The sequence below is a fragment of the Perna viridis genome, chromosome 4 (assembly GCF_037379345.1).
Source record: "Perna viridis isolate PV_CMFRI_1.1 ecotype Kerala chromosome 4, ASM3737934v1, whole genome shotgun sequence".
Taxonomy (NCBI): Eukaryota; Metazoa; Mollusca; class Bivalvia; order Mytilida; family Mytilidae; genus Perna; species Perna viridis.
The window spans coordinates 17,682,544-17,709,965 of NC_142448.1; the positions used below are offsets into that span (position 1 = coordinate 17,682,544).

The following is a 27,422-nucleotide window of genomic DNA, read 5'->3' on the forward strand; positions in this document are numbered from 1 at the left end:
CTTGGTTTTTAGTGCTATAACATGAATATTGGTTGATCTTTACAGTATTGTTGGTATGGGTCCAACCAACAAAAGGAGGATGGTATTGATTTTGGAATTAGGGGCCAAAAACAAGTATTTCGTTCAATTTACATTTATTTTTATGTGTAGTATTATTATTATATTGCTCCACAATATTCTTTACCACAAAGAACAGGCCAACTTGAACCATTGAGGGATGAGGGCCAGAAACAAGCATTTTCCTGATGTCCAGGCAATAACTTGACTACAAGTTATTGAATCTTTTAAAAATTATACCACAAGGTGCCATACTACCAAAGAATGGCTTGGATTAATATTGGGGCTATGACTTAAACTATTAGGCATTAGGAGCTAAAAAGGGGCCAGAAACATGTATTTCCCTGATGTCCAGCCAATAACTTGAAAGGGAGTAAATGGAGCTCTTTTAATTTGTACAACAAGGTTCCAATCTTAAAAGTGGACTCAGATTGTTTTTTTTTGGGAGTTGTGACTTGAGCCAATTAAGAATTAGGGGTGACAAAGGGGCCAGAATTGAGAAAAATGATTTTTTTCCTGATATTTGGATGAGTAAAAGGTAATGGATCTCTTTGAAATTCTAGCACAAAGTAGTATACCCCAAGGAAGGTTGCGAGTGATTTTCAAGGTTTGCTGAAACTACTTATGAATTAGGGACCAAAAAGAATGAAATTCTTATCCTGAGTCACCCATCTAATCACAAACAATAATTAAAGATGAATAAGTTTGAATGGTGTTTCAACACTAGCTTTTCAGTATTCGCCCTCTGTTGTTTGTACCAAGCTGCTCCCAGTGAAACATTTTATTATCTATATAAACAATCATGTTTGTCAATCATAAGAGGGGCACACACTCTCCCCGCCCTAGATTCACTAATGTTCTGGTATTGAAATCCTTAACATTTACAGAAACAACTTTATAATGGGCTCTCTTGCAGCATAAAAAAAACAACTATGAATTGATTCCTTTAATGAACACATGGGTCATACATAATATCTCACAAATAATTTAGGTTGGTTGATTGATTGTTGGGGTTAAATAATTTAGGGCTCAATACTGTAAACATATTAATTTTTGCTGTGTACAAATTTTCACAGTGGACAGAAAAGCACAAACTATAGTACCTGCAAAATTGATTTTAACACTATACCATAAAGAAAGTAATTTTATATAAAAATGCAATAGCTGATAACCTTGAATATCCGCACTTGACAAAATGTGTGAAAATTAGCGACTTAGAAAATTAATATGTTTACAGTATATATCTCTCCCATTTATTTGGTCATGTTTTACACATTGCATACAACATTTCAACCTCTTCTGCATCATCCAAGTCCAGAGGGGTTTCCAAAATCATAGGAATATTCTGAAATTTAGGATAGTTCATGATTCGCTTGAATCCAGACTTTCCAATGTAACCTTTTCCAATATTTTCATGTCGATCCAAGTGGCAACCTACAGCACCTAAAATATATAAATGTCAAGATGACTTAAAAGACAAATTTAAAACCACCTGCTGACTGAATGTATATATAGAAAACAAACAGAATTCTACCCAAAAAAATAAACCCAAAACATTTGAAACTAAGATAGTATCTCTGTAAGCCTTCTGTTAGTAAATTCTAATGAACCCACATGCTTAAATTCAATATCCTATCACAGAACAAAAAGTTTCAGGACACAATAAAAATATTTTGACCACTGAGTCAAATGTCACTAACCCTAGTACATAAGACATTATCTTGCACATGTCTACCCTCATAAAAATATCAAATGGATATCTTAAAAGACAAACAAGTCAATGCCCTGACAGGATTTGTTATATTAAAATGCAAAAAAAGACCAACACAATTTGACCTGAAGGTTAAAGGCTGCCAACTTCAGTATGGAACACATGGTCTTGAAAATTGCATTAAATGAATAACAAATGGATTTGATCATTTTCCCCATCTACAGAAGTTCTAGCAGGGAATAAGTATTTTCCAAGGGCTGTAAATCCAAAACTGATCTTCATTTTTTTATTTCAACAAGTGTATTATATGCATTCGTTTTACACTTCAGATTACGAAATATTATTCATCAAAAAAAGAAGGGATTTTGTTATGAACATCTCATTTTCCTTTCCAAGTTATAGATAGGACTTAATTCATAAAAAGGGGTGAATTTCCTATCTTTGTGCAATAACTTGAAAATGCTTCCAGCAATTTTCATGAAATTTTAATGAATTGTTTACTTCTATATTTGTAAATTTCCATTTGATTTTTATATATTTTAAACTATACATTTTTGTGTCTATATGTAACTTTATTGTCACAACTTAAGTCAAGAGCCTGAACTGCTCATCTGGTTTGATAAGCTACATTCTACTTTATGTAAAAGCAACCATGTTTTTTTCCATGGACAAAAAAATCCCAAGTCATCTTGTGCAGGATACCCTAAGGAACAATCAGACTGACTTCAATTGAATTCTGTCCAGTAGATCATGAGAATATTTTTTAAAGTAATAACATAAAAAAAAAGAACCTTAGTACTCACATACCCCACACGTCTCCATGTTGGATACTCAAGTAAATTTGTTCGTAAGAGAAATACATGTAGAAGGACCCTGATAAAAAAAGGAATAAGAGTGTTTTTTAGGCTTTAGACCTTTATCCTCGAACTAAATTCAGTTACTCAGAATAATAGTTTCAAACTCCAGACTGAGATTTCTTTGAATTTTAATGAATCCTAAGTAAATATCATCTTAGCGGAATGAAATGTTAACTTGACCTGTAACTTATCATGGTGAACTTATATACCAAAAATCATGTCATAAATCTGCAAACTTTTCGAGAAAAAAAAAAGGTCTGAAAAAAGATTACTTCTGTGAACTTAGCTATGTAAGGCCCATAATTTTGGTAAAAATCATCAGAGCAGAAATAACTACAACTTTTCCTGTAACTTATAATGGTGAATTTCTATACTAAAAATCACGTCTATATCTGCAAGCGTTTAAAAAAAAAGTCCGGAAAACTATTATTTCTGTCAATATCTGCAAACATTTAGAAAAAAAGTCCAGAAACTGTTATTTCTGTGAATTTTGCTAAGTTCAAGGCCTGTACTTTCATTAAAAATCATCAGAGCAGAACGAAACGTAAACTTGACCTGTAACTTATCATCATGAATTTATATACCAAAAATTATGTCAATATCCGCAAGCGTTTAGAAAAAAATTCCGGATAACTGTTATTTCTGTGAATTTTGAAAAGTTCAAGGCCCGTAAATTCGACATAAACATAAACTTGACCTGTAACTTACCATGGTGAACTTAATATATAAATTACATGAATAAAATTAAACTGTAATCATAAATTTGTGTATCCCATATTATTTTAGAACTGTTTTTTTATTCTCCAAAATGTGGAAAGTGAAAGAGTAATCAAGGGAACCAAGGTTATAGCGGTAAATCAAAAGAATGTAATCCAGGGACAAAGACCAGACATGGAAAACAGACATATACAACAAAGAACATAAAGTAACTAAAATCATACATACAAAGTAACAAAAGCAAATGAGCAACTTGGACTCCACTAAAAACTGAGAGCATGGACCAGGTGCACCGGTAGGGTAAGCATCCTCTGCTTTTCTAGAAACACCTGCCGAGTTGCTCATAGTCAAGTCCGGGATAGACAAACGAGGAAAGAAAAACTATGACCCGTTGAATAAATCAGTTTTCATGGTGCAGATGGATACACCGTAACGATCCACAAATTCATGATGATGACCATAAAAGTTCTGTAGTGATGATTTTGAACAATCTTGTAGCAACATAACCCAGTTCCAGAAGCCTATTTGTTAGAGTTCTAGCGCGATACAAAAAGTCTGCGTAGTTTCGGCAAGCTCTAGCATAACATATGAGTTGTGATATGAACACTCCATACGCAGGTGCCAAGGGATGTTGCCACAGACGAAAGGAAAGTTAACAATTCTGAATGAAAAGTCATCACATTTGTCGTAAAGTTTGGTCAATAATTTTCCTTTACCATCGATTTCTAAGTGTAGGTCAAGATATGAGGCTGACTTCACAGTGTCTGTAGTATCCTTTATCTCAAGTTCTTTGGGGTAGATGCGATGTATCAAATCCCAGAAATTAGGATTGTTTAAAGATAATACGTCATATAGCAGAAACTGAGATTAAAGGATCTAGCCAAACGATTTCTTTCTTTCTGATCAGATCAGCTATAAAGTCAGCCTTATAAGAGTGAAGGAATAGGTCAGCAAGTAAAGGAGCATAATTTGTTCCCATTGGAATGCCGACCATTTGTTGAAAAACATGTCCACCACACTGGACAAATAAGTTGTCGATTAAAAATTCCAGCATTTTCTAAACATCTTTCTCTGTATATTTGGAAGATGATTTGGAATTATTTTTTACAAAGTATGAGGAATCTCTACCAAGAACTGTTTATTTGTATCTAGGTGTACCATCTTTTTTGGAAAAACAACGATGTATAATGTTTTTAAGTCGGGATTTTAACTGAGTATGGGGAATAGAAGTATACAGTGTTGAAAAATCATAGGTTTTAATGTTATTATATTCAGATAATAGTCTTGAACTGATTGTCTCCAAAAGATCTTTCGAATTTTTCAGGATCCACATTGAATTAATACCACTACGGGAGTAACAAGTGTTGTGGTAGGACTGCAGACCCTTTTGACAGTTGTAAGTATAGAAGTTAAAAGTTTTGAAAGTCAACCTTTACCACTGATTTCTGAAGTATGAACTGAATTTAACAGTTAAACAGTATCCAACTTCACTCAAATGAATTTTAAAATTTTGTTTCATTTCACCTCTTCCCCAAATTTTTGAACCTGTCTAAAGTTAATTGCAGCTATTTTTTACCACTGAAAAGTTAATTATTTATCATCAGACTTTTGTTTTGTAGACCAAACCCATTGTTTTTCCTGATCTGAGCTTGGATCCTTACAATGTAAAATGATATAATTATAATATACTTGATTTTACAAGGTCTACTAACAAAGCAAAGAAATTGGCAAATTGGAAGTAAATATACAGTAAAGAAAGAATTGTAACAACAATATCTGGATTTGAAATAATGGAATTTCCGCTACAAAGCAGAAAATAATCATCCCTGTATACTGATTACATTCCTTCATAAATTTGGGTGAACATGTCTTTGGAAAACGAAAGCCGTCAATCAAACCAGCAATGATACTTGATCAGTGTTCCTACAATCCTATAAAACATCCCTTAAGGCTTTACCCTAACCTTTACCTTTATCCTAATTGGCTTTACCCTAACCTTTACCTTTATCCTAATTGGCTTTACCCTAACCTTTACCTTTACCCTAATTGGCTTTACCCTAACCTTTACCTTTATCCTAATTGGCTTTACCCTAACCTTTACCTTTATCCTAATTGGCTTTACCCTAACCTTTACCTTTATCCTAATTGGCTTTACCCTAACCTTTACCTTTACCCTAATTGGCTTTACCCTAACCTTTACCTTTATCCTAATTGGCTTTACCCTAACCTTTACCTTTACCCTAATTGGAATAAACAACTTTTAAACCCTTTAAATATATAAACAAATGCTAGAAGACATGTTTACAAAATTCTTTCCTGGTAAAACATTAAGGTTATCAGATCAAGTATACCAGAGTTATTGGTCTTTTTATATGCAAATTCATGTCCACTTATGGTATTTCATAACACATTGGTACATGACGCAAACTAATATCAATGAAATGTGTAATATTAATTGCTAATTGTAACTAGACTAAAAGGTAACAACTTAAAAAAAAACAGGTTATATATTTTTTTTATTCATCAGATTTATTTCACTTGACATATTAACAATTTCGTACACCTGATCTAAGGGCTTCAGAGCAATTGACATGCAAGGAAGTAAAAGTAATAAAACTCAAGCTGATAAATTATACTTGATTAAATCTAATTTCTCAAGTTATACTTATTATAAATTAACTTAACAATACCATTTAAAGTTATTTCACTGAAATAATATTGCAGGCAAAAAAAAAAAGAAAAAAAAAAGCTCAATCTTATCCCTATGACAACTACATTTTATGACATATTAAAATTTGAAAAGAATCTGCAAAATACTACACATACAGGGTATACAGAAGTCATGTTGTTTGTCTGTCTGTCTGATCATGTAACCTTTTATTCGTGTTATTGCCAGTATTCAAATTATTTTCCATTTCTGTCGAAATCTCATGGTGCGTCAAATATTTATCTCAATCAAAAACCATATTCGTCCTAACTGTTCAGGGTTTGACCTCTGCAGGCATATCTAGACCTGTCCTTCAAAGCATTTTATTCACATCTCCTATGATGTCAAGAAAATTGGCTTAAATTACCATATGCTTTCTCCTTGTTGAGTAACATTATGATAGGGAACTGTTTAAACTGTAATCTTTAAGACCTTATAACAGGTAATGATCTACATTAATTGATGAAAATAGTTAACAAAAGGCTCCCAGGAGCCTAAATCGCCCACCTAGTTAAATTTTGTCTGTCAATGGCAATAAATTTAACAAGCAGTAGACTAACAATTTTGACTCAAGAAGACTATGGTAGGACTTATAAGGATCATTTCAACAACTGACAGTTTCTTTCCATCTATTTTTGTTTTCAAGATATTGGCTGAAAACTGTTCAAGGGCAATAACTCTTATAAGCAGTCGTCTGACAACATGAGATTTTTGTAGGCCTTACGATAAGGATTATTTCAGCAACCGAAAGGATTTGGCTAAACCAAATGTTTGGTTCTAATTGATCAAGTAGTGCCAGAGGAGAAGATTTTTGAAAGAAATAAAATTAAAATGTTAGAATTTGGCTAAACTTAATGGTTTTGGAGATAAATGCAAAAAACTACAGTCTGACTCCTATGTTCTAGTTTTAGTAACAGCGGCCATGTTTTTTGACGGATCAAAAATCTATCTAAACACAACTTTTGTGCAAGATACACTAAGGAACATCTAAGCAAAGTTTTATATACTTACGCTCCATAGTTTAAGAGGAAAATTTTTGAAAAACTGTTAATGGACATCAAGGACGACAGACACCAAGTGATAGCAACAGCTCACATGGCCTTTGGCCAGGTTAGCTAAAACTGATAAATATCCATTTTCTTCAAAACTTTTATGCAGACATTTACATACCTTTAGAATCATTTAAGTGAAGTGCCTTAAGATACTGGAAACCTACAGTGTTTTCGAAATCTGTAACAAACTTGCTAAAACCTTTCTGTGTGGAAAGATCAAACCCTGAATAATGAAATATATATATATATATTTTTTTTTAAATTGAACAACTCATATGTAATACAACTATAATCTTGAATGGGTTTACTTAAGGAATGACTATTATATTTTTTTCGGTCTATGAAGAAATAATCTCCATCACTTTGTTGCACAATAAAAAAAAAACTTGGGTAGACCAAAAAATATAACGGTCATTCCTTTAAATTAAGTATCAAAATCCAACAAGTAAATCAATAAAAAAATCTATGATATCATAGTTACATAAGAAAATTTGGTCTATGACATAATGGACAAAAATTTTTATCCAATCAGAAAGTGTGTTACTTCTGAAATTAAATTATTGGAAAATAATGTTTATACCAGCAGTGTATACATGTACATGTAAAAATTTGTATACATTTCCCCTAAAATGTAAACCCTCAGTGATGGCTAGTGGAGTGTTTCTATGATGAATCAACAAGAGATTAATGTTTTCCCTGTAAATGTAAGGAATCTACCTCATCTTAACCCCTGGTGAACAAATTCTCATAATGGTAACTAAAAGAAAATGTCATAATTTTGTTTGTTTGGCTGTTCAAAGTTTCATTCCAACTCTTTCATTGTCATGCAACATTTGAAGCACCAGATATTAACAACTTCAAAAGGAATGAAATCAGCAGGAAATTACTGGTTTCCTGATATTACCAAATAGTTATCACTACTACAATAATACAAAAATTTGCCAGTCACTGGTAACTATTGACAGATGGGCTACAAGAAAATAAAATTCAGTAGCCTTCACTCAGTTTCAGTTGGCATGGGTGACCAGTGACCACACACCAGTAACATAGTTATAGATGCAACATATTTCAGCATTGAATGTTGAAACTCTCGCATTAATGTCAGTTCCAACCTTTGTGTCAACACCACATGTAATTGCTACCCTTATACCAACACTATGATAATTTCATGTACTCCTACCTTTATATTAACAGCCCTAAAATAAACACAACTGGTAAATCATACCCTTACTTCAACAAAATATGTTTATTTATTCAAGGAATGTGTGAAAAGCTGCCCCAAGTCATTTTTTTTTCAGTATGAGTTGTTTGCAATAATTATACGTAGAAGAATGCATTGCACTTAACAGAACTGATCATATGTTTGGCTACTTTCTACCTTTCATTAGGATGAAAACTGAATTAATCATACCAGCAGCAAAAGCATGGCAGGTATCCAAACACACGCCTACTCTGGACTTATCCTTTACTTTATCTATAATTCCTCTCAATTCCTCAAACTTTCCACCAACAGTGTTACCTTGGCAACTCATATTCTCTATGACTACAATAAGACAGGTCAATCACATTCTTTTTCTGATTGTTAAAAAAAATCAGTTTTCTGTTTGTTTTGTATCAGGTTCAGATGGCATTTGTTGCTTATCAATTGAATTTGCATGTCCTTCCTTGACATCATGCTGTGGTTTTACTTTACAATATATAAAATTTAGATTATCTACTTAAACAAATGAATACCAATGAAGCATACAAGCTATACTTCAAAATTAATTAAAATATTTCTTTTAATTTGTAGTTTCCTCATATTGACAATGAATATTTTGCCATTTTCCACATTAGATATATGTATATATTTTACAATGAGTTGTTTTACAACAAAAACTTGATGTAATGTATATCATTTACCAAGTGATGCATGTTGTCATGAATATTCTAGCGAACCCTATTTACAATATTTATGCATTGTTAGCCATTGTTTTGGAAATACCAGTACCCTAGATTAATGAATGATAAGTGCTAAGATCAGGAGTGGACCCAGGACTTCAGGTTGGAGGTTGTATTCATAGAATTAAATGCAAAGCTAAGACAGGCAAGAAAATTGAAGGGGGTAAAATTTCTGAAAAATAAAATTTCAAGCAAAGAAATGATTATTCCCCATATTTTAGGGGGTGGCGTGAGGCAACAAAGCCTGGTACATCCTTCCTTGGATCCGCACCTGAAGATGCATAATCAGTAACCAGTGATTCTGTTCTTTGTTTTAAAAACAGCCCCAACCCTTTATATTGGGGAAATTTTTCAACACATTGGGAAAATATGGTACTGAGACAGAAATACATTGTATGTCATATGCCAATCAGGAACTGAGAACTGATACTGAACTAACAAATATGTACTCCCAATATTCATTAGGTTACAACTTGCCGAAAAAGAAACATTCCCCAGAAATACAGAGCCTAGAAATCACGTCTTGAGGAACATTTTTCTGACTCCTTTATCTGTTTTAAAAAATATTATGCCTGACAATTGGGAATTTTCCTCCCTTTGGGAAAAAAAATGTGTCAACATTTTGGAAAAAGTCTCCAGGGGAAACAGCTGATATTCTGCTGCAATAAAAGGGTAACAAAATCATTGGTAACTGTTTTCCATATCTTAACCAGTTTGTTAATTAGTTAATCAGAGAGAGTGTTTAGTCAAACCTTATAATCAAGAGTCATAAGTCATTTTTTAAGTACAAGTTCACCCAACAAATCATTACACAGGAACAACAGATCAAATTGGAACTCTAGACTCCATATTCTTTCACCTTTTTAAGCATACCAGGAGATAACTCTAATTCATAAAAAAACTTGGTTGGCAACACCTGAAAATGAAACCAAACTTGAAAAAGATCCTTCAATACCTTCAAATGTTATCATCTGGAGACCATCTGCGGACATACAAATGGACACTTAATAATAATTTTTTTTTTCAGAAGGTATCACATAATACCTCACCACATAACCTGGCAGGGTATAATAAGGTATAACTCCCTCCTTCCAACAGGAAATCTTCTGCATGATTCACAGGAGAATTTGTACTTTATTATTTATTTATTTATATACTAAATTGGGATTAAAATTTTGAGAATGGGCCACTTTTAATGGTAATCAGAATTTTAATGGGCCATTCCTTAACATTCTTTGTAAATAAAACAAGAATAGGTATGGTGTATATGTCAAAGAGACAACAACCTAACTGGGATAAATATGTCAGCCCAAAGCCACCTATTGGCCTTCAATGAATGACAAGGAAACCTTCACACCACAGGACAGGCTGCAGCTGCCCCAAAAAATCATTATAAATAAGTACAGCCAAAGAGTTGCCCCTATATACTTAAGTAACATAAAAAAACTAAACTAAAGGTGAAAATGAAACAAAACATAAAGAGGCCAGAAAATCAGCACCTAACTTTCCAATTTAACTTGAAAAATAAAATTTTACTAGCCAGCAGTTTAATTACAGTCCTTCAACATTGAGTATGACATGTCAGATTGGCATAAATGTTCAGGGACAATTATAATAAATAAAACTGTAGTGTCTAGGGTCATCATAATACTAGTCAGGAAGTTATCACTTGCCACCTCAGCAAGTGCTCAATAATCACTAGCCTAATGCAAGTTATTTTTACTTGCCTTTGGGAAGAATAATCAAGGAAACCAAGGTTATAGTGGTAATCAAAAGAATGTAATCCAGGGACAAAGACCAGACATGGAAAACAGACATACACAACAAAGAACATAAAGTAACTAGAATTATACATACAAAGTAACAAAAGCAAAGGAGCAACTCGGACTCCAATAAAACTGGGAGCATGGACCAGGTGCACTGGTAGGGTAAGCGTCCTCTGCTCTTCTACAAACATCCGCTGAATTGCTCATAAAAAGTAAAGTCTGTGCAAGTTGACTGGTGGAGTTTTCACAAACTGCTATCATTTTATGGTTTACCTACCAGTGATGACACCATTGGTTTTGGAATGTGCTTGGTTAATACTTTCTGCAATGTTTTCTAGACATTTCTCTACACTTATTTTTCCACAGGTTGACCCTAGAATCAAACAGATATTCTTTCCTATAAACTCATTTAGAATTATTAGGTTATTCAGAATGCTACAGTAATTCCTATTAAGACTAGAAACACTATGAGCAAGCTGACAAAGAGAATACCTTCCACTTTAAATGAAGTTAAATATACAGTACCTGAACCGATCCTTGCAACTAAAATTGCAATCGATCATCAATCTCTGAACAGTTTTCATTCAGTCATTGATCCATAAAAACCAATCATTTAAACCTTTTGCGCGGTAAATATATTTTATGGATGTGTATGTTTTGTTTGTCAATTTTTGGATTCGTTCCAACAGAAATTCTGAAATTTAAATGAAACAATTATCCATCATTTCAGCAATTGAAATAATTTTGCTAAACCTAACGGTTTTGGAGATATATGTGAAAAACTACTGTCCGACCCCTTTGTTCTATTTTTAGTAACAGTGGCCATGTTTTTCAACAGATCAAAAATCTCCACATCAGTTCAAGATACCCAAGGAACATTCATATAAGGTTTGGTTCCACCTGGTCAAGTAGTGTCAGAGAAGAATTTTGAAAAAATTGGTAATGACGATGGACACCAAGTGATTGCAATAGCTCACATGGCCTTTGGCCAGGTTAGCTAAAAATGTGATTAGATCAGTCACAAGCCATCCATATGTCAAATAGTTGCACGAATGGGTTCAAGACTGTATATAACCCCCAAAATTCAATTATCTTCCTCCGACAGCAACTACATTTCTTCATACAAATCTACATATGATACCCAACTTTCCTATAAATTTTCATCAAGTTCCTTGAGCTGTTCAGGAGGAGCTGCGTTTATGAGGTTTTAACACACACTGAAGAACTTTAAATTGGATTTTCACCATTTACAGTCATCCGTCAGTACCTATAACATGCCAACCATCCTAAAGTTTCATCAAAATTCCCTTGAATGGTTTAGAAGGTGTTGCGGTTACAAGAAATGTGGACAAACAGATGGACAGACAGACAGATAGAAAGCAGGGGTGATTCCTATATACCCCCCTCCCCAAAACTTTATTTGCTGGGGGTATAAAATATCATGTAAGTATTATACACATCCTGATACAGGTAATTCACAGTGAAAGAAATTAGCAGTAGACCTATGGACCAAGTCTGTAAAATCAAGCAGGTCAATGATGAAATTGGCTGAAGTTGCTTCTAAATGTACAGTGCTGTCTAGGTAAATTATGATTGGTCTATGTTGACAAAAAAATCAGTAACTAACACTGCAATACAATGCTTCTCATCTAGAAATTTTCTTCACTTAAATATGTCTTGGATTCCTTATATATAAAAAAAAACACATAAAATGAATAGACATTATTTATTTTTTATTCAGACCTATTTGAAGGATCTCACTTTAAGAAATAGTACATGATTTGGTGCATTCACTATCATTTAATATTTGTATAAAAAAACTCGTCCTAAATACAATACAATCTCTTTTGGGATATCATTCACAAAATCTTAGATATAAACTAAAACATGTAAAAGTTAAGAAAAATATGACAAAAAAATTTCTCCAACAGCAGTATAACATTTAACTTATCTTTTTAACAAGAAACATTCAAAACTGAACAAATACTTTTAACTCAAAAATTTTTGTGATGTTTTTATTTTTTTGTAAAAAAACACTAAAAAGTTGACTAAAAACTGCAATAATAAAACATGCATCGTAGATATTTTTACATTACAGTTGCTGTATTTTTCTCAAAATGACAAAAATGAAGATCTTAATTTTCAACTAAAATGACAAAATCCCAATAAAATATATAAATGCATGCAATAATCTGAATTAACAGCATTTTTACCTGGGTGAAAATTAAACAAAATCAGGCCAAGTTTTTCACATCTTTTCAACTCATCCACTAACATATCTCTACTCTTCTGTAGTGTCTCTTCATCGGGTGATCCTAAGTTCATTAAATAGGACCCATGAGGAAGTATATACTGTGGTAAAAATCCGTACATCTGGAAAACAAATTCAGATTCTTTGATATATGAAGCATTTATCGTGTTATATGGAACATGTTCAGTGCTAGGCGAAATCTAGAAGAAACATGAAGTTACATACATGGTCATATTAGGAATAAACCCCAAATTAACAAATCCAACATAACAGGACATCAGACAGCAACCAAAGACGCTTTCAGTGTATGACTATCTACTTAAAAACACATACCACATTTGAAATCAACACATAAAAAATTCAGACAGTTAAACAAGGTGATTCCAATTTACAATCAGTACATTAACTATATATTAGAATTCAAAAACATGTGTTCCATTCTCACACACATTTTACACATTAATGTTTGACCACGGTATTCAAATGTGGCTGTTATTCCATTCTCTTGGGTTTTTTTTTTTTAAGTAATATTAACCTCACAAGCCTGTTTAAATTTGTCAGCTGCATCTTCCTCAAGAGGTTTACTTTTCCACTGTCGCTGACTTTTCAAAAACAAACCAAAAGCATGTGCTTTGATTTCAACAGCTCCTATCACCGACAAATACAATCCTCCTGTCAAAACAAAATGTCATGTAGCTTCTCATACTAATACCTTAATAGCTACACATATTCTTAAGCTAACTAAAGGTTTACCTAACAGTGGTCCTTTCCACAAAAAATTGTAAGTGTAAAATTAGTCGTAAGTTATGACGTCATAGTAAATTAAAGTATTGTGACGTCATAACTTACGACTAATTTTACTCATACGATTTTTTGTGAAAAAGGCCACAGGTTTTTGAAGAAAATTTATCTAAAATGTAAGACAAAATACACCTTAACTTCTTTTTCTTTCTAGTCATAAGTAAACAGGGGTTTAAATTTACTCTCAAGAATGGAAAGTCCTGGATTTTCTAACATATGTATTAAATCAATGGTCTACTTGAGTACTCAGAAGTCCTCAATAAAGTGTCCATGAACATAAGAAATTTAGGATCCCAAACCTCTGCCAACTGTTAATTGAATCCAAGAGTATATCTGTAATATGGTGAATTACCGCTATCTTTTTTTCCTTGACATTTAAATATCTTAGCAACATGACTTCATGGATATTCATGAAAAACTAAAAAGAACTGATATCTTCATACATGTGTTATAAAATTTTCAGTTTTTATACTGGGTATGTTTTCAACAAGTTATCAATATTCAATAAACAGCTGCCCTTCAGAGCGCATGATATGCCCGTTGCCCTGTTCACTTGTCCTTATGCTTTTAATGAATTTATATGATCAACTAGAAATACTGTGAATGCCCTCTCTTCCCCCCAAAAAAGTAAATAATAAATGCACAAAAAATTTGACACTAACAAGGCTACCTCAATTTTAACTAAGTTTGTCGTCTTGATTTTTAATTCATTTCTATCTTGTTTAAAACACACTTTTCTGATAAGGTTACCAGGTACCTTTATATTTATTAGTCGACCATCATAACAAATGGTCTGTTTAAACAATTTTACAAAGAATAAAATTTCCTTGGTCGTTTCTGGCCAATTTTAAAGAGTAAAACTTCATAACACGGAAATGTAAAATTTGACATTTATACAAATCAGAAGGGAACTTACTTCAATAGATATGAACGATGAACCAAAGTTTCATAAAAGTTAGCGAAAGCGTTCTTGGGTAATTGTATGAAAACTTGAAAATCTCCCTTTTATTCAAGTATAAAAATTCATAATACGTAAATGAAAAATCTGAAATTTATAAAAATCGAAACAGAGTTTACATCAATAGATATGAACAATTCATCGAAGTTTCATTAAAGTAGGTGAAAGTGTTTTTTGGGTTATTGTCCTTCGTGTGGACAAGGGACGGACAGACAATGGTATACCATAATACATCCCGTCTTTGATGGGCATATAAAAAGCTAGTGACATTAAATTTTCAACTGAAACCAGAATCATTAAAAAATGAAAAGTAGTCCATAAAAATTTGCTACACTGACTAACTACCAGTACATGAGAGTAGTCTCCTAATACCATGTATCTTACAATGTTGGATTCAGACTTACCTGTTATTGAGGTGTGGGCTCCTACAAACATTTTACGATTAGGGTCCAATGTCCTGTTGTCCACAACACTATGCAACTTGCCACAAGTTTTCTTGGTCCTTGTTTTCTTAGGCTGACTGTTTTTTTTGTCATCAGTTTCATTATTTCCCTTTCTTTTTCTATTCTTCACACTAGTTTTTATAATTTTTTCTTTTGTCTTGTTGAGTTTACCTTGTTGCTGTTTTTGGTGTTCTTTTCCATTACTTTCGTCTCTGTTGTGTTTATTACCTTTTTCCTCTATCACATTGTGTTCTCCTTGAGATGTAGGCTCCGTTTTCACCTTAACTTGAGTTGGTAATTCCATTATAATTTTCTCCCCTGGGATTTCAGTTTTTGTACCCTCATATAGAATCAACTTTCTTGCCTCTCTTCTCTTTCTAGCCAATTTCTTTTTCTTTGCAGCATCAGTCATATTTTCTAATTTAACTTTAACCTCAACTTTTACTTTCTTTTTAATTTCAAGTTTTATTGTCATTTTTTTCTTTTTTGATGTTCTGCACTTCCCTTTTGATGGCAGTTGCTTTAATTTGTTTGAATGTTTTGTCTGTATCTTGAAGTGTTCACATTCGTTATAATTTTCAGAGTTATCTCCCTTAGCATCATTTAAAGCTCCTTCATCTTCACTCAACTCTACTACTGATAATAAATCACCTTTAAGGGATGGTGTAATACACTTTTTGTCTGCTATTATTTTTTTTGCTCTTGAATTCTCTTGGACACTTGTCTCCTCTGGCTTTTGTACCCTTCCTTTTGACTTCATGATTTTTATTCAACTTCTATAAGATAAGAAAAATAGTCGGAAAAATTAGGGATGGTGGGTCCAGAGGACATTTGACTTCATAAACAAGAAAAAACATACCGAACATAATTTGAATTAAAGTTTATTTTTAAATTGAAATATGTACATCTCCCCATGTTCCACGAATATAGAAAAAGTTATAACAAATCTCTAGAAGTATTGTTAAAAATTGAACTTAAATAAGTAACAAAGAAACATTGCAAATCCATGAACACACAATGCCATAGCAAGGCTAAAGTTAATATTCCATACTGTAATACCTACAAAGTTTTGCGAGTTTTGGTCAAGTAGTTTCGGAGGGTAAGTTATGACTGTGTGAAAGGCAGTCAAGACAAAAACCATAGTGTGGTGCTGGGGGGTGGGGGCACATCATTTACTTAATTGATATGCTAAGGTTACTTTGAAACCGTTCAGACACAAAGTCAATGATGAATAAAGATGAACAGGTGAAGCCTATCAACCAGTCTTCCTCCCATCAAATTCATTAATTTGTTAGGAATTCAAACATGAAAGATGTTGTTGTGAATACAGCACGAAGAACATTTACATTCTTTTGCACCTTTGTACCTTAACATTCGACTTTCCGTTATTCTAAGTTACACAACATTTTATGGTGCCGTGACCGTTGGAAAAGTATGGATTCTAAGTTAAAAGCTGTCTGTGCCACACATAAAGGAGTAATGACAAAATTACTGAGGAAATTGGACGATTTCAAAGAGAATTCAGACTTAGAACATGAAGAGGTATTGACTTTATCGGAAACACTCATGCAGAAACAGACAATTCTAAAGGAAATCAACGAAAAAATACTGGATTTGGCAACAGAGGAAGCTGTGGCAGAATAACTTGAGGAAACAGATGAGTATATGTACAATTTAGAGACCAAATTCAAACAAATTAAGAAATTCATGTCCCTAAATCAATCACAATCCAAACCCACACATTCAAGATCGTAACCCTGAACTCTCATGCAGAAAATTTTTCAACCGTGAATATCATCTCGCAATACCAGCCAATGTCCGTTAGGACAGATAGTGAGATAGGCACATACATGAGACAACCCAAAATGCCCAACCTTGCACACAACCTGCATATACAAAGTCAAGGACAGTCATCTAGTGATATGCTAAACCCAAATACTTCTACTTTGTCAAAATGCAAGTCAGAATAATCGCCTTCCAAAATTTAACCTGCCATATTTCGACGGAGACATTCTAAACTAGCAAACTTTTTGGGATGCATTTGAATCCACAATTCACTACAATACTAACCTCACAGACATACAGAAATTCAGCTACTTGAAAGCTCAGTTATGTGGTATTACAATACAGTCTATAGAAGGGTTTCCATTAACAAACACCGACTATGCCACAGCCGTTGAATTATTGAGAAAACGTTTTGGTCAACCACACAGGTTATCAAAACATACATGAAAGCACTCATGGATTTGCCAACCCCAAACAATGAGTTAAATAGCTTACGCAGCTATGTAGATAAAATCGAGATGTACTCAAAGGGGCTCGAGTCACTAGGTCAGTCAGAAAACTTGTATGGATCATTACTTGTACCAGTAGTTATCGAAAAGCTGCCTGTAGAAATAAGAAAAGATATTGTCTGCAAAAATGGAAGTGACATTATGCTCACAAACTTGCGCAAAGCGCTTGAGAAAGAGGTAGACATCTTAGAAGTTGGAAATCCTGTTGACGTAATTGAAAACAACTCAACAGTTGCATTTTACACTGGAACCAAGTTAAAAAAACTACAAAAATCAGCATGGACTGAATCAAAACCATTTACATGTACATTTTGTGAAGGAGCCCACTCATCGACAGATGGTGTCAAAATAAAAACTGCCTATGCAAGGATAGCCATTGTTAAACAGAAAAAATTATGCTTCAACTGTCTATGTACCCATCAAGTTAAGGACTGCAAATCAAAGGGAAAACGTAAAACGTGTAATCGAAAACATCACAGGAGTCTTTGTGGAGGAACATTTGTATCTAATAGAAAATCAGGAACAATACAAAAAGAAGCTGCCTTTAATCTTGTTCGACACGACGAAAACACAAGTACACCCGCAATTATGTATACAAAAGCTATGGATCATATGAAAATAAATGTTATGCTGAGAACTGCAATTGCACCTGTCAAGCATGAACAATATACAACAGACGCAAACATATTGTTTGATGAAGGCGCACAGCGCTCGTTTATTACTGATAAGCTTGCAAGAGAACTGAAAATACAATGCACAACAGAAACCATCCAATTATCTGCGTTTGGTGACACTGGCAAAACTGTTCGCCACCTTGAGTCAGCTACCGTCTTATGGCGTTCAGATAAAGGAGACAACACACCTATACATGCACTAATTGTTCCAGACATTGCCAATCCAATGAAAAATGACGTGACAAAGAGTGTGTTAAATCTCCCTTATCTTAAAGGACTTAGCACATCCCTTAACTACAGACACTGAATTCGAGATTTCGCTACTGATTGGCAGACTTTTACTGGGACATAGTGGATGAAAATGATACCAAAGGAGATGGGCAACAGCTGTCAACTGAAAGATAGGATATTTACTATCCAGACCTATCAACAAATGGAGCCATGTGACAGAAACAACAGTATATTTGAATACAGTTTCACCATGCCAGGGGAATGATTCATTGTGCCAGGAGGATCCATAATGCACAAGTTTCAGAAACTACTAAGTTTCCGTATTTATTACCACAGAATCACCAGCTAACCAGACTAATTGTAATTGACGCCCATTTGCTCTTGAAGCATGTAGGAGTTCTGAGTACGGTTACACATCTGAGACAGACATTTTGGATTCCGTGCATTTGACAATACGTCAGGAAAATTCTACATCAATGCCTTATTTGTTGAAAGTATGAGGGAAAATCTTACCATGCGCCTGACCCACCGCGTCTACCGAAGATCAGATTGATCAAAGCACCACTGTTCACTGTCACAGGCGTTGATTATACAGGTACATTATACATGAAGGAAAAACATGGACCAGAAAAGAAAGTATATATCTGTCTGTTCACCTGTGCCAACACTCGAGCAGTTCACCTGGAAATTGTGTCCAATCTTATTGAAGAATCGTTTCAACTTGCATTTAGACGGTTTACAAGCCGCAAATCCTTACCACGAATCATGATTTCTGACAATGCCTCCAAATATCTTGCCACCTCAGAAACAGTAGAACATCTAACAAGATCTACAAAAATTTGAGAAAATCTATCAAAATATGGAACATCATGGCAATTCATTCCAAAAAGAGATCCTTGGTATGGTGGATTCTGAGAACGGATGATCGGCGTCACAAAATCAAGTTTAAGAAAGACACTCAGGCGATCATATTTAACAATGGAGATGCTTCAAACAGTTATAATCAAAATAGAGGCAATAATTAATGACAGACCATTGACATATTACTAGTATTCAAGTGTTGATGAAGAGAAACCTTTAACACCATCTCATTTACTGTATGGGAGGTGAATAACAAAGACGCCATACCCTGCTACTGACATAGACTTAATAGTCGGAGTGACACATGAGAAATTCAAAAACATGCACAAATTCAAGAACTAATTCTTGATCACTTCTGGAATAGATTAAGATCGGAACATCTCACTTCATTACAAAAATTCCACAAATCTACTGGGGATAACTAAAGAATAATCAGCATCGGAGACATTGTGCACATTCAAGATGATAAGCCACAAAACGGATGGAAGTTAGCTGAAGTAGAGGACCTTATCACAGGGAAGGATGGACATGTCCATGCTGCAGTGGTGAAAACGAAACAGTGGACTAACATCAAGGCCGATCATGAAATTGTATCCCATAGAACTGAAAAGCAACAGTGAAACCGGAGAGGATGGAAGTTCAACAACCACAGATGACACCATTCGAACATTACCTCAGCGCGAAGCCTCAGAACGTGCTAAAGAGAATATTCACAAATGGATACATGGACTTTAATGTGATAAGTGTGAATTGGTATTATGAACTTTAATTTAATAGGTCATAGGCTAAGTGATAATGAGAAAAACACAAACAATTAAATTTTATTGATTAGAAAGACAGTTAATTTCTAATTTTTAATTGGTCATAATTTCTCATATTTTCGTTCCTTCATTTATTTAAACATTCATTCTGATAATTTCTTTTACAGGCCCCAGAATTTCATGAATACAGCGCGAAGTACATTCACATTCTTTTGTACCTTTGTATTATTAGCGACACTAAAGTCAGTGACGTCGCCGAAAACTATAGCTTGTATATATAAAATGGTTGAACTTGACAGTTGACTTTACGTTATTCTAAGTTACACAACAGATGTTTCAGGTTGAGATAGCACCATGTCAGAAAATACATGTAGCTTGCCAGCCAACTTTTACAATTGATGAAGTTAGTCTGGATAATCATGTACGCTCAGAGGCAACCAAGCAGAACAGAAAATAACCTTTTATATACAACTTAAGTCTTATCAGTACATTTACAGAGTACAGCAAACAGACAGGAAAGAATCTAACCCTAACTTAACCCTTAGCATAATTCATCGATAAGCAACTGAGACACAAGATTAAAACTGTCATTATAATTTGGAACTGTTAAATGAGAAGGATGCTGATGTTTATATTTACGATAACAAACTGGATAGTGATTAATGTTTTCTAAAGTACTTAACACCATATGATAAAAGACTAATATTGGGCAAGTTTTTAGTTGTTTTCGAACTAGTGCACATGACCTAGATACAGAAGTTGTCTTAGAAACATAGATAAACATCTGAGATTATGATCTCAATGTAAACATAACTACTTAGATTATGAAATCCATTTTTCTTCATGAATGTTCTCCATACAGTAACTTGAAAGACATTTTCAGTAATGAAATCTCAGAAAAGTACAAAGATTTTACTATCATGAATAATAAAAAAAAAATACGGTTATTATCCATAGAAGACAAATTTGTTAGCAAATTATTATCACAATATATTTTTATTATATTAGCAATGATATCACTGCTAAGGACAATGTTATTACTGCTCAGCACAATGATATTATCACGATGTTTTTGTTTGGCACCATTAATTTCATTGAAAATATAATTGAATATTTAAAATCCATGTATTGATGCACATTGTAATTTTAGTATTTTTGGTAATTGTATGCCCTATTTAATTGGGTGTATTTGTGTAAATGTAAAAAAAAATGTATTCACTTAAAAGAACATTTCCACAGATACTACTATGTAATGACATTGCTAAAAATAATTCAAAAAGACCATGGAACAATGCAAAAATGTATAAATACAACATGTATATATTGTGCTCAAACAAGGGAACAAGTGTAAACTTTAGTACCAAATTTGTTCAAGCTTTTCGTAAAAGCTGGGACAAAAACAATTTCATGTGATATTTTACCATTTTCCCATTTTTTCATAATAGGAAATCTGCTGTGAAATTGAATGTTCCCATTTATCACACAATCCCTCAGGTACTTCCTTAGACTATCAATGACCGTGGGCTTTACTATCCAGACACAAAAATATCTTTCTCTGGGTACCAGTGGATTGTAAAGCCCTGTCATTGCAATGATAGAAGCAGGTAACTGAGGGATAGTGTGATTAATGGAAAGATTTTTCTGAGCACATAAATTCACCATTTGGCAAGCAATTACTGAGTGTTAATGATGCTGCATTAGAAAAATAAGTTTGAATGCAATGAGTTTATGAAAGGTAAACTGCACGAACTTCAGACAAAACTGAAATTTGCTTTTCAGAATTGTAATTGTGTTCCCTATTATTGCAAACATAATTTTCATGTTCGAATAGTTCACTTCAACGATTCTAGAAATAAATAGACAGTCCATTTAAGAATAAAAGTGGCAAACTTTGTAAAATTGTATTTACTGGAACAATAATGGCCATGTTTAATCTGGAACCGATGTTAAACCGAAGAAATAATCACATTAAATGGTTGAGTCCACAAATGAAGCAAGAAAAGGACTGGAAACATATTAATGTCTTATGAAGAAAACCATACCTCCAAGAATCCAAGTTTTAGAATATCAAATAACTAGTCCTACCTCCTTGTGGATGACAGCACAGTGCTCACCTTTAGCCACTAGCCCAAAGTCCAGGGCTAGTAAAAATTGGTTCAGACTAGTGAAATGATGTACACATTTCTTGTTTCAGGCTAGTTGAATCCTATACAGTCCTCCATTATTCGGGCTAGTCATTGGGAATTTTGAAGGAAAGGACTGACAGCAAATAAAAATGCATTCGTAGAAACATTTTTATACAAAATCAATTTTGGGGGGAATTTCACTCTCATTAAAGGAGAGCATTTCTCAAGTAAATACATAAGGGCTGAAGCCTTTTAAATCTGTCATAATATGGATAGTGATCACACGACAGTCACATGAATTCAATGAATGATGTCCATAGAAGGTCAAAACAATTTCGATCTAATAGTTAGCTCTACGGTTATTGCACGTACAGTCAAACCTGCTCTGCCGGTCACCTCAAATCACTGCTTACCTTGACTTAACAGTCACTTCGAAAACCGCCCAACTGTTTTCTCTATTTATTTTAACTCAAATAACGGTCACCTATTTTTCGGCTGAAATCGTCTTTCTCTGACTTCTTATACTGGCCATTTTGTAAACATTCAGTTTATCACATGACCCGATAACATTACCGTATCATGTGATTTAATTATATTTAGAACATGTAAAGATAGATAATTACGTTGCCGAAGGGATTAAATCAGTATTGCAATGAAAACAAAATTAAATTGTAAAGATGTGAAATTTACTCACTGGTCAGTGATTAAGTTGTGAAAACTTCAGTCTTCACTTGAATTATGAAAGTTTGAGCTGCGACAACATGTCTCAGAAACAGAAAATGGAAAGAAATGAGGCAATTAAAAAATTGAACAGTGGAATAGATGTCCGTGCCGTTGTAAAGGAAATGAATGTTGGAAAAACACAAATCACTAAAAATTGCCAAAAGAAAAGCAGAAATTATAGAGGACATTGAAAATAACATAGATGGTGAAGACAACATAAATGGGAAATGAGGAAATACTTTATTTTTTATTTTCATATATTTTCATCTGAATGATATTTTGAATGAATATATTTTTAAATACATGAATCTACTTCTAAAAATGATAGATAAATACAAGTAATATTATGACAATCAGAGATAGTACAATCTAAAGGAATATGGGACCATATGCTGACATAATTTAAGTCTTTCTACGTCACAATTTGTAACCTCATTCCAAGGTCACCTCTCTATAAAGGTCACTTTGAATATTGCCCAAAGATGACTGCTCAATATAGGTTTGACTGTAATGTCTTAATTTCCCCTAAGGTTCCCCGATGTAATTACAAAAAAGAAGTCAAGTCCGTGAAGTAACAAAAAGTGAATGTCCTTACAGAGAAAAAAATTCATCATTTATTAAAATCAAACCAATAAAAATATTTAGGTTAAGATTACTTCCGTAGAAATAACTTCATCCTTTCTATTTTTTTTTTTACTTATTAAAAGAAGTGAATATGTGTTTTTAAAAAGTTTTGGAAAAACATGGATGTATGTTCGTGTACATCAGCTGTTCCACTGTCGCTGTTATCAAGAACCTAACCCACCTAAAAAAAAATGTAACTCGTATTGTACAATGCATTATCCAAATCAAAGCATAGCTGTAAGGCAATTTTCTTTTTGAAATTAACAGCTGTCAGTTGTGTCAGAATTTTGTTTACATTACATGATGTGTAAAATATTCCCACCATCCGTGGAGAACTGTAATATTACCGTTACCTGTACAAATTCTTCAGACCCACTAAAACTGAAAAGAACATGCATTGCTAGAAGTGCCTTAAGGATTAAAAATTGTAAAGCATGGCGAAGTGCTACAAAATATTGACTATTTTGAAAGTAAGGGGAAAAGGGAGGGATGGAGCTGGGATTTTTGGAAACACATTTTTTAACTAATTCATTGAAAAAAAAACAACATTTCACCCCATTATTTAACAAGGCAGATTTTCAAATAAAAAACTGATTTTGCTTGCAGCTGAAATATAAATAAAAATTGCACTTGCCAAACGAAAACCTTCATTCGACCCCACCACTTAATAAATCGATGATGCAACTAGGCTTTCTCGGGTCTTTACCATATCCTCCAGATTGTATGTAAATTTAAATAAACACATAGACGCCATTCTGTCGTTTCTGTTGTCGTTTATTCAGCTGGAAACTTTAAAAAAACAGTTGTTAACAATGACAGAGATTTTCGAAGATGGAAATATCTGAACAGAACCATCCCACACTATTCTCATAAAAGCAGACAGCCCTTACTTCTCCCCTGGTAGTGGGTGGTAAGGGGTTATTTTCGTGAACTGTTCCAGGCATTTTTTATCTTTCATGCATCATAATTAGGATTGTTTATTTTTTTCCAATCTTGATAACTCGTATGGTTAGGGTCTAAGATGTGTAACCCGTACCTGCATCCGTACCAACTTTTTCCCGTACCCAAATATTGTTTTGCTAAAATATTCCTTCTTACGCCACATTTAAGAACTGAAAATTGCATGAGATGTGGAAAAGTCCATTTTAATTCATTTCTAATCAAGAACTTGATGTATATTTTTCTGATATCTCTTGTATGATCGGTTTTGCTAAGTCTAAAATGTGTAACTGGAAGTTACCATACCCAACTATTTATTGACTATTTCTCACTAAAGTATCCCAATTTTACGTTTTTCTAAAATTATTAAAGAGATTAAAACTTCATCTTAAGGCTATGGATAACGTTTTGAAAGATTTGATATTTAGAAAAAAAAAAAAGAAGTGATTGAGTTTGAATTCAACAACGTACCCAGCATCAATCCCCATGCCAGCAAAGAACGGATATGGTCTTACCAGAATATATGAAAAACAAAATCTCATTAACAGTCTGATGCTATTTTAATTTAAGGTCAATGAAAATTTCAATTATATTATGACATTTTATTGTCAAATAGGCAATACATTAGTACAGATAACAAAAATACCGGACTTCGATTATGGGTACGGGAATTTCGGGTTTACACATTTTAGACCTTTTGAAAACAGAAAATCAAATAATATCTATTTTTTCGACAAATACCTTAAAAATCATTAATTCAAGCCTATCCATCATGTCATTTTGCAAATGTGTACCAACTTTCAGCTAGAAATATCAATAATGAAGAAATTGGAAGAAATTGGCAAAACAGTATTTGCATACATAGAAAAGTTGGTACGGGTACATTTTAGACCATACCATTGGCATGATAATTTTTTTTACAACATACTGATAAAACATGTTTCAGATCGCTCGACACTGAGGGCATGCTATGTCATTTGTACTAGGTTAATCATAGTCCATTTTTTACAGATACATTTTTTAATCATGCATCTGACTTTCAAATTCCCACGAACTAAGGCATTTTATTTGCTTTTATTTTCCATGAACCATGGAATGAATTATCATTCACTGTTCTTTAGTGCATGATACCCACTTTACCAATCACTTGGTAGCATTTCAAAATAACTGCCATTTTTGGGCAGTATTTGAAAAATTATTTGATTTTCAATTAAATTTGGTACATGTAGGAAAACACGTTATCCTGAGTTGAACGGTGATTTTGAAAATTTGATTGGAGCAGCCATTTTCAAAATTGCTGTTATTTTCCTGCTTTTTTTTTTATTTACATTTGCTCGATTTTCAACAATCCCTGGTTATTGTAACAAACATGGTATCCCGAGTTGAATGATAATGGTGGATAGGTTAATTATAAACCTTGTTTTACTTCAGTATCTGTTTTTTTTCTGAATATTTGTGTAAAGCATGCTATATAACTCAGTACTAAAGGGTATAGTTTTCTCTGCCTTCTGTGCAGCTGTTGGGGCAACAAACGAAGGACAAGGAGGCCCTTAAAACACATTGTATTGTGTTACCAGTGTGCAGAGACTGCATTTTTATTGGCAAAATACCATCTAAAAGAAATCCAATAATATAAATGATTTCAAAATATACATTAAGTTTTATTCGGTAAATCTGACATGAGGAAAATGATAAATTGATACACCAAAAATAAATACTGGCTTATAATGCTGGTTTGTAATTCCTATTTACAAATGCCAAAAAAAAAAATCCGAAAAAATGAAATATTTTACCTACCTACCTACCCACACCTGACTTGGTAGGGTCGGGTTTGGGGAAATGGAGGATAATAACACATTCTTGGAAATTGGGACCAGCCCATCAGCCAATGCTGATAAAATAGCTGTGGGCTTGCAGAAATTTTGCTTCAAAACCAGTGTAACCTGTGTAAAATTCTTTTCAGATTAAGGGTAGGGCTTTGAATTGTTGAAATGTTGTCTGAAATTAAGGCGCATGGACTGATCTCAACACTTTCCTACCCGCCATGACCCGTAGCCCTACACATATTTAACAGACCTATATAATTTAAGAAGACATGAACCGCAGTATGTCCGATCGAAAGCGATAGTAATCAGCAATTAACAAATGTAAACACTAAAAGTTCGCGAAAATAGTTGACTGGCGAAAACAGCCTTTAACACTAACAGTAACAGGTGTCTGAGCCTGAGGTGATAACAATCGTGATGAAGTGACATTAGTGTCAGTACAGTATAACAGCTCTGTCTTTGATTCACTGAGATATGAACATTTCGCTTACCTGAAACAGGAATTTATATGACAAGCACTTCCTGCCTGAAAGAGGATCAAGCGAAATTGGTGCGACATTGTTTTGCTTAATAATTTCCCGCGCTTTCTTACTAAAGAGTGAAACAAAGGGAGACAATAAAGAAAAAAAAAAACTTGCTCACCGTTAGCATAGTTTTTTCGGAAGGTCCATGTTACCATGTTAGGATTTCACACTCGTGTTGCAGATCAGGACACCCTTCATCATTAATTTACCGTCATCATTTTTGTTGTGATTTTTTAAAATCATATAAATAGCAGAAGTTTTAAATTAAGCTATGCACATTAAAACAAGTAATTGAGATCAGGTGATTTGTGTTTCCATGGAAAAGCGTCTTTAAGGTCAAAGGGTAAAAAGCGAATTACACCAACTGCATCAGAAAAATATTCACTCTGAATTAATGCAATAAAAAAAATCATGGAATCTTTCAATTTGAAATAATTTTGATTTTTTTTTCAAAATTGAGTAAGGTTCCATGCTTTTTGGCAAAAAGACAACTCGGCATAGATCTTTAGTAGACAATAAAAGCCTCACTGAGTGGGCAGCATATGCTTTCACCACAGCTAGATGAATTCTGTTTATTA

The 27,422-nt window shown here is 33.5% G+C and overlaps 1 protein-coding gene across 5 annotated transcripts; it reads right to left on the bottom strand.

The window, feature by feature from the left end:
• Positions 1–988: 988 nt before the first annotated feature.
• LOC148619129 (uncharacterized) lies at positions 989–26,929 on the bottom strand. Of its 5 annotated transcripts, none has more exons than XM_088578689.1 (8): positions 26,812–26,929; positions 15,223–16,037; positions 13,595–13,731; positions 13,022–13,181; positions 11,086–11,181; positions 8,513–8,644; positions 7,220–7,324; positions 989–1,500 (listed from the first exon to the last, which is right to left on the bottom strand). In XM_088578689.1, the coding sequence occupies exons 2-8, from the start codon at positions 16,019–16,021 to the stop codon at positions 1,319–1,321; spliced, it is 1,611 nt and encodes a 536-aa protein (XP_088434815.1). In that variant the 5' UTR covers positions 16,022–16,037; positions 26,812–26,929; the 3' UTR covers positions 989–1,318. The 5 variants fall into 5 exon arrangements, with proteins under 5 accessions (XP_088434815.1, XP_088434816.1, XP_088434818.1 ...); XM_088578690.1 differs by lacking the exon at positions 26,812–26,929 and adding an exon at positions 22,622–22,769; XM_088578692.1 differs by lacking the exon at positions 26,812–26,929 and adding an exon at positions 19,117–19,136.
• Positions 26,930–27,422: the final 493 nt, after the last annotated feature.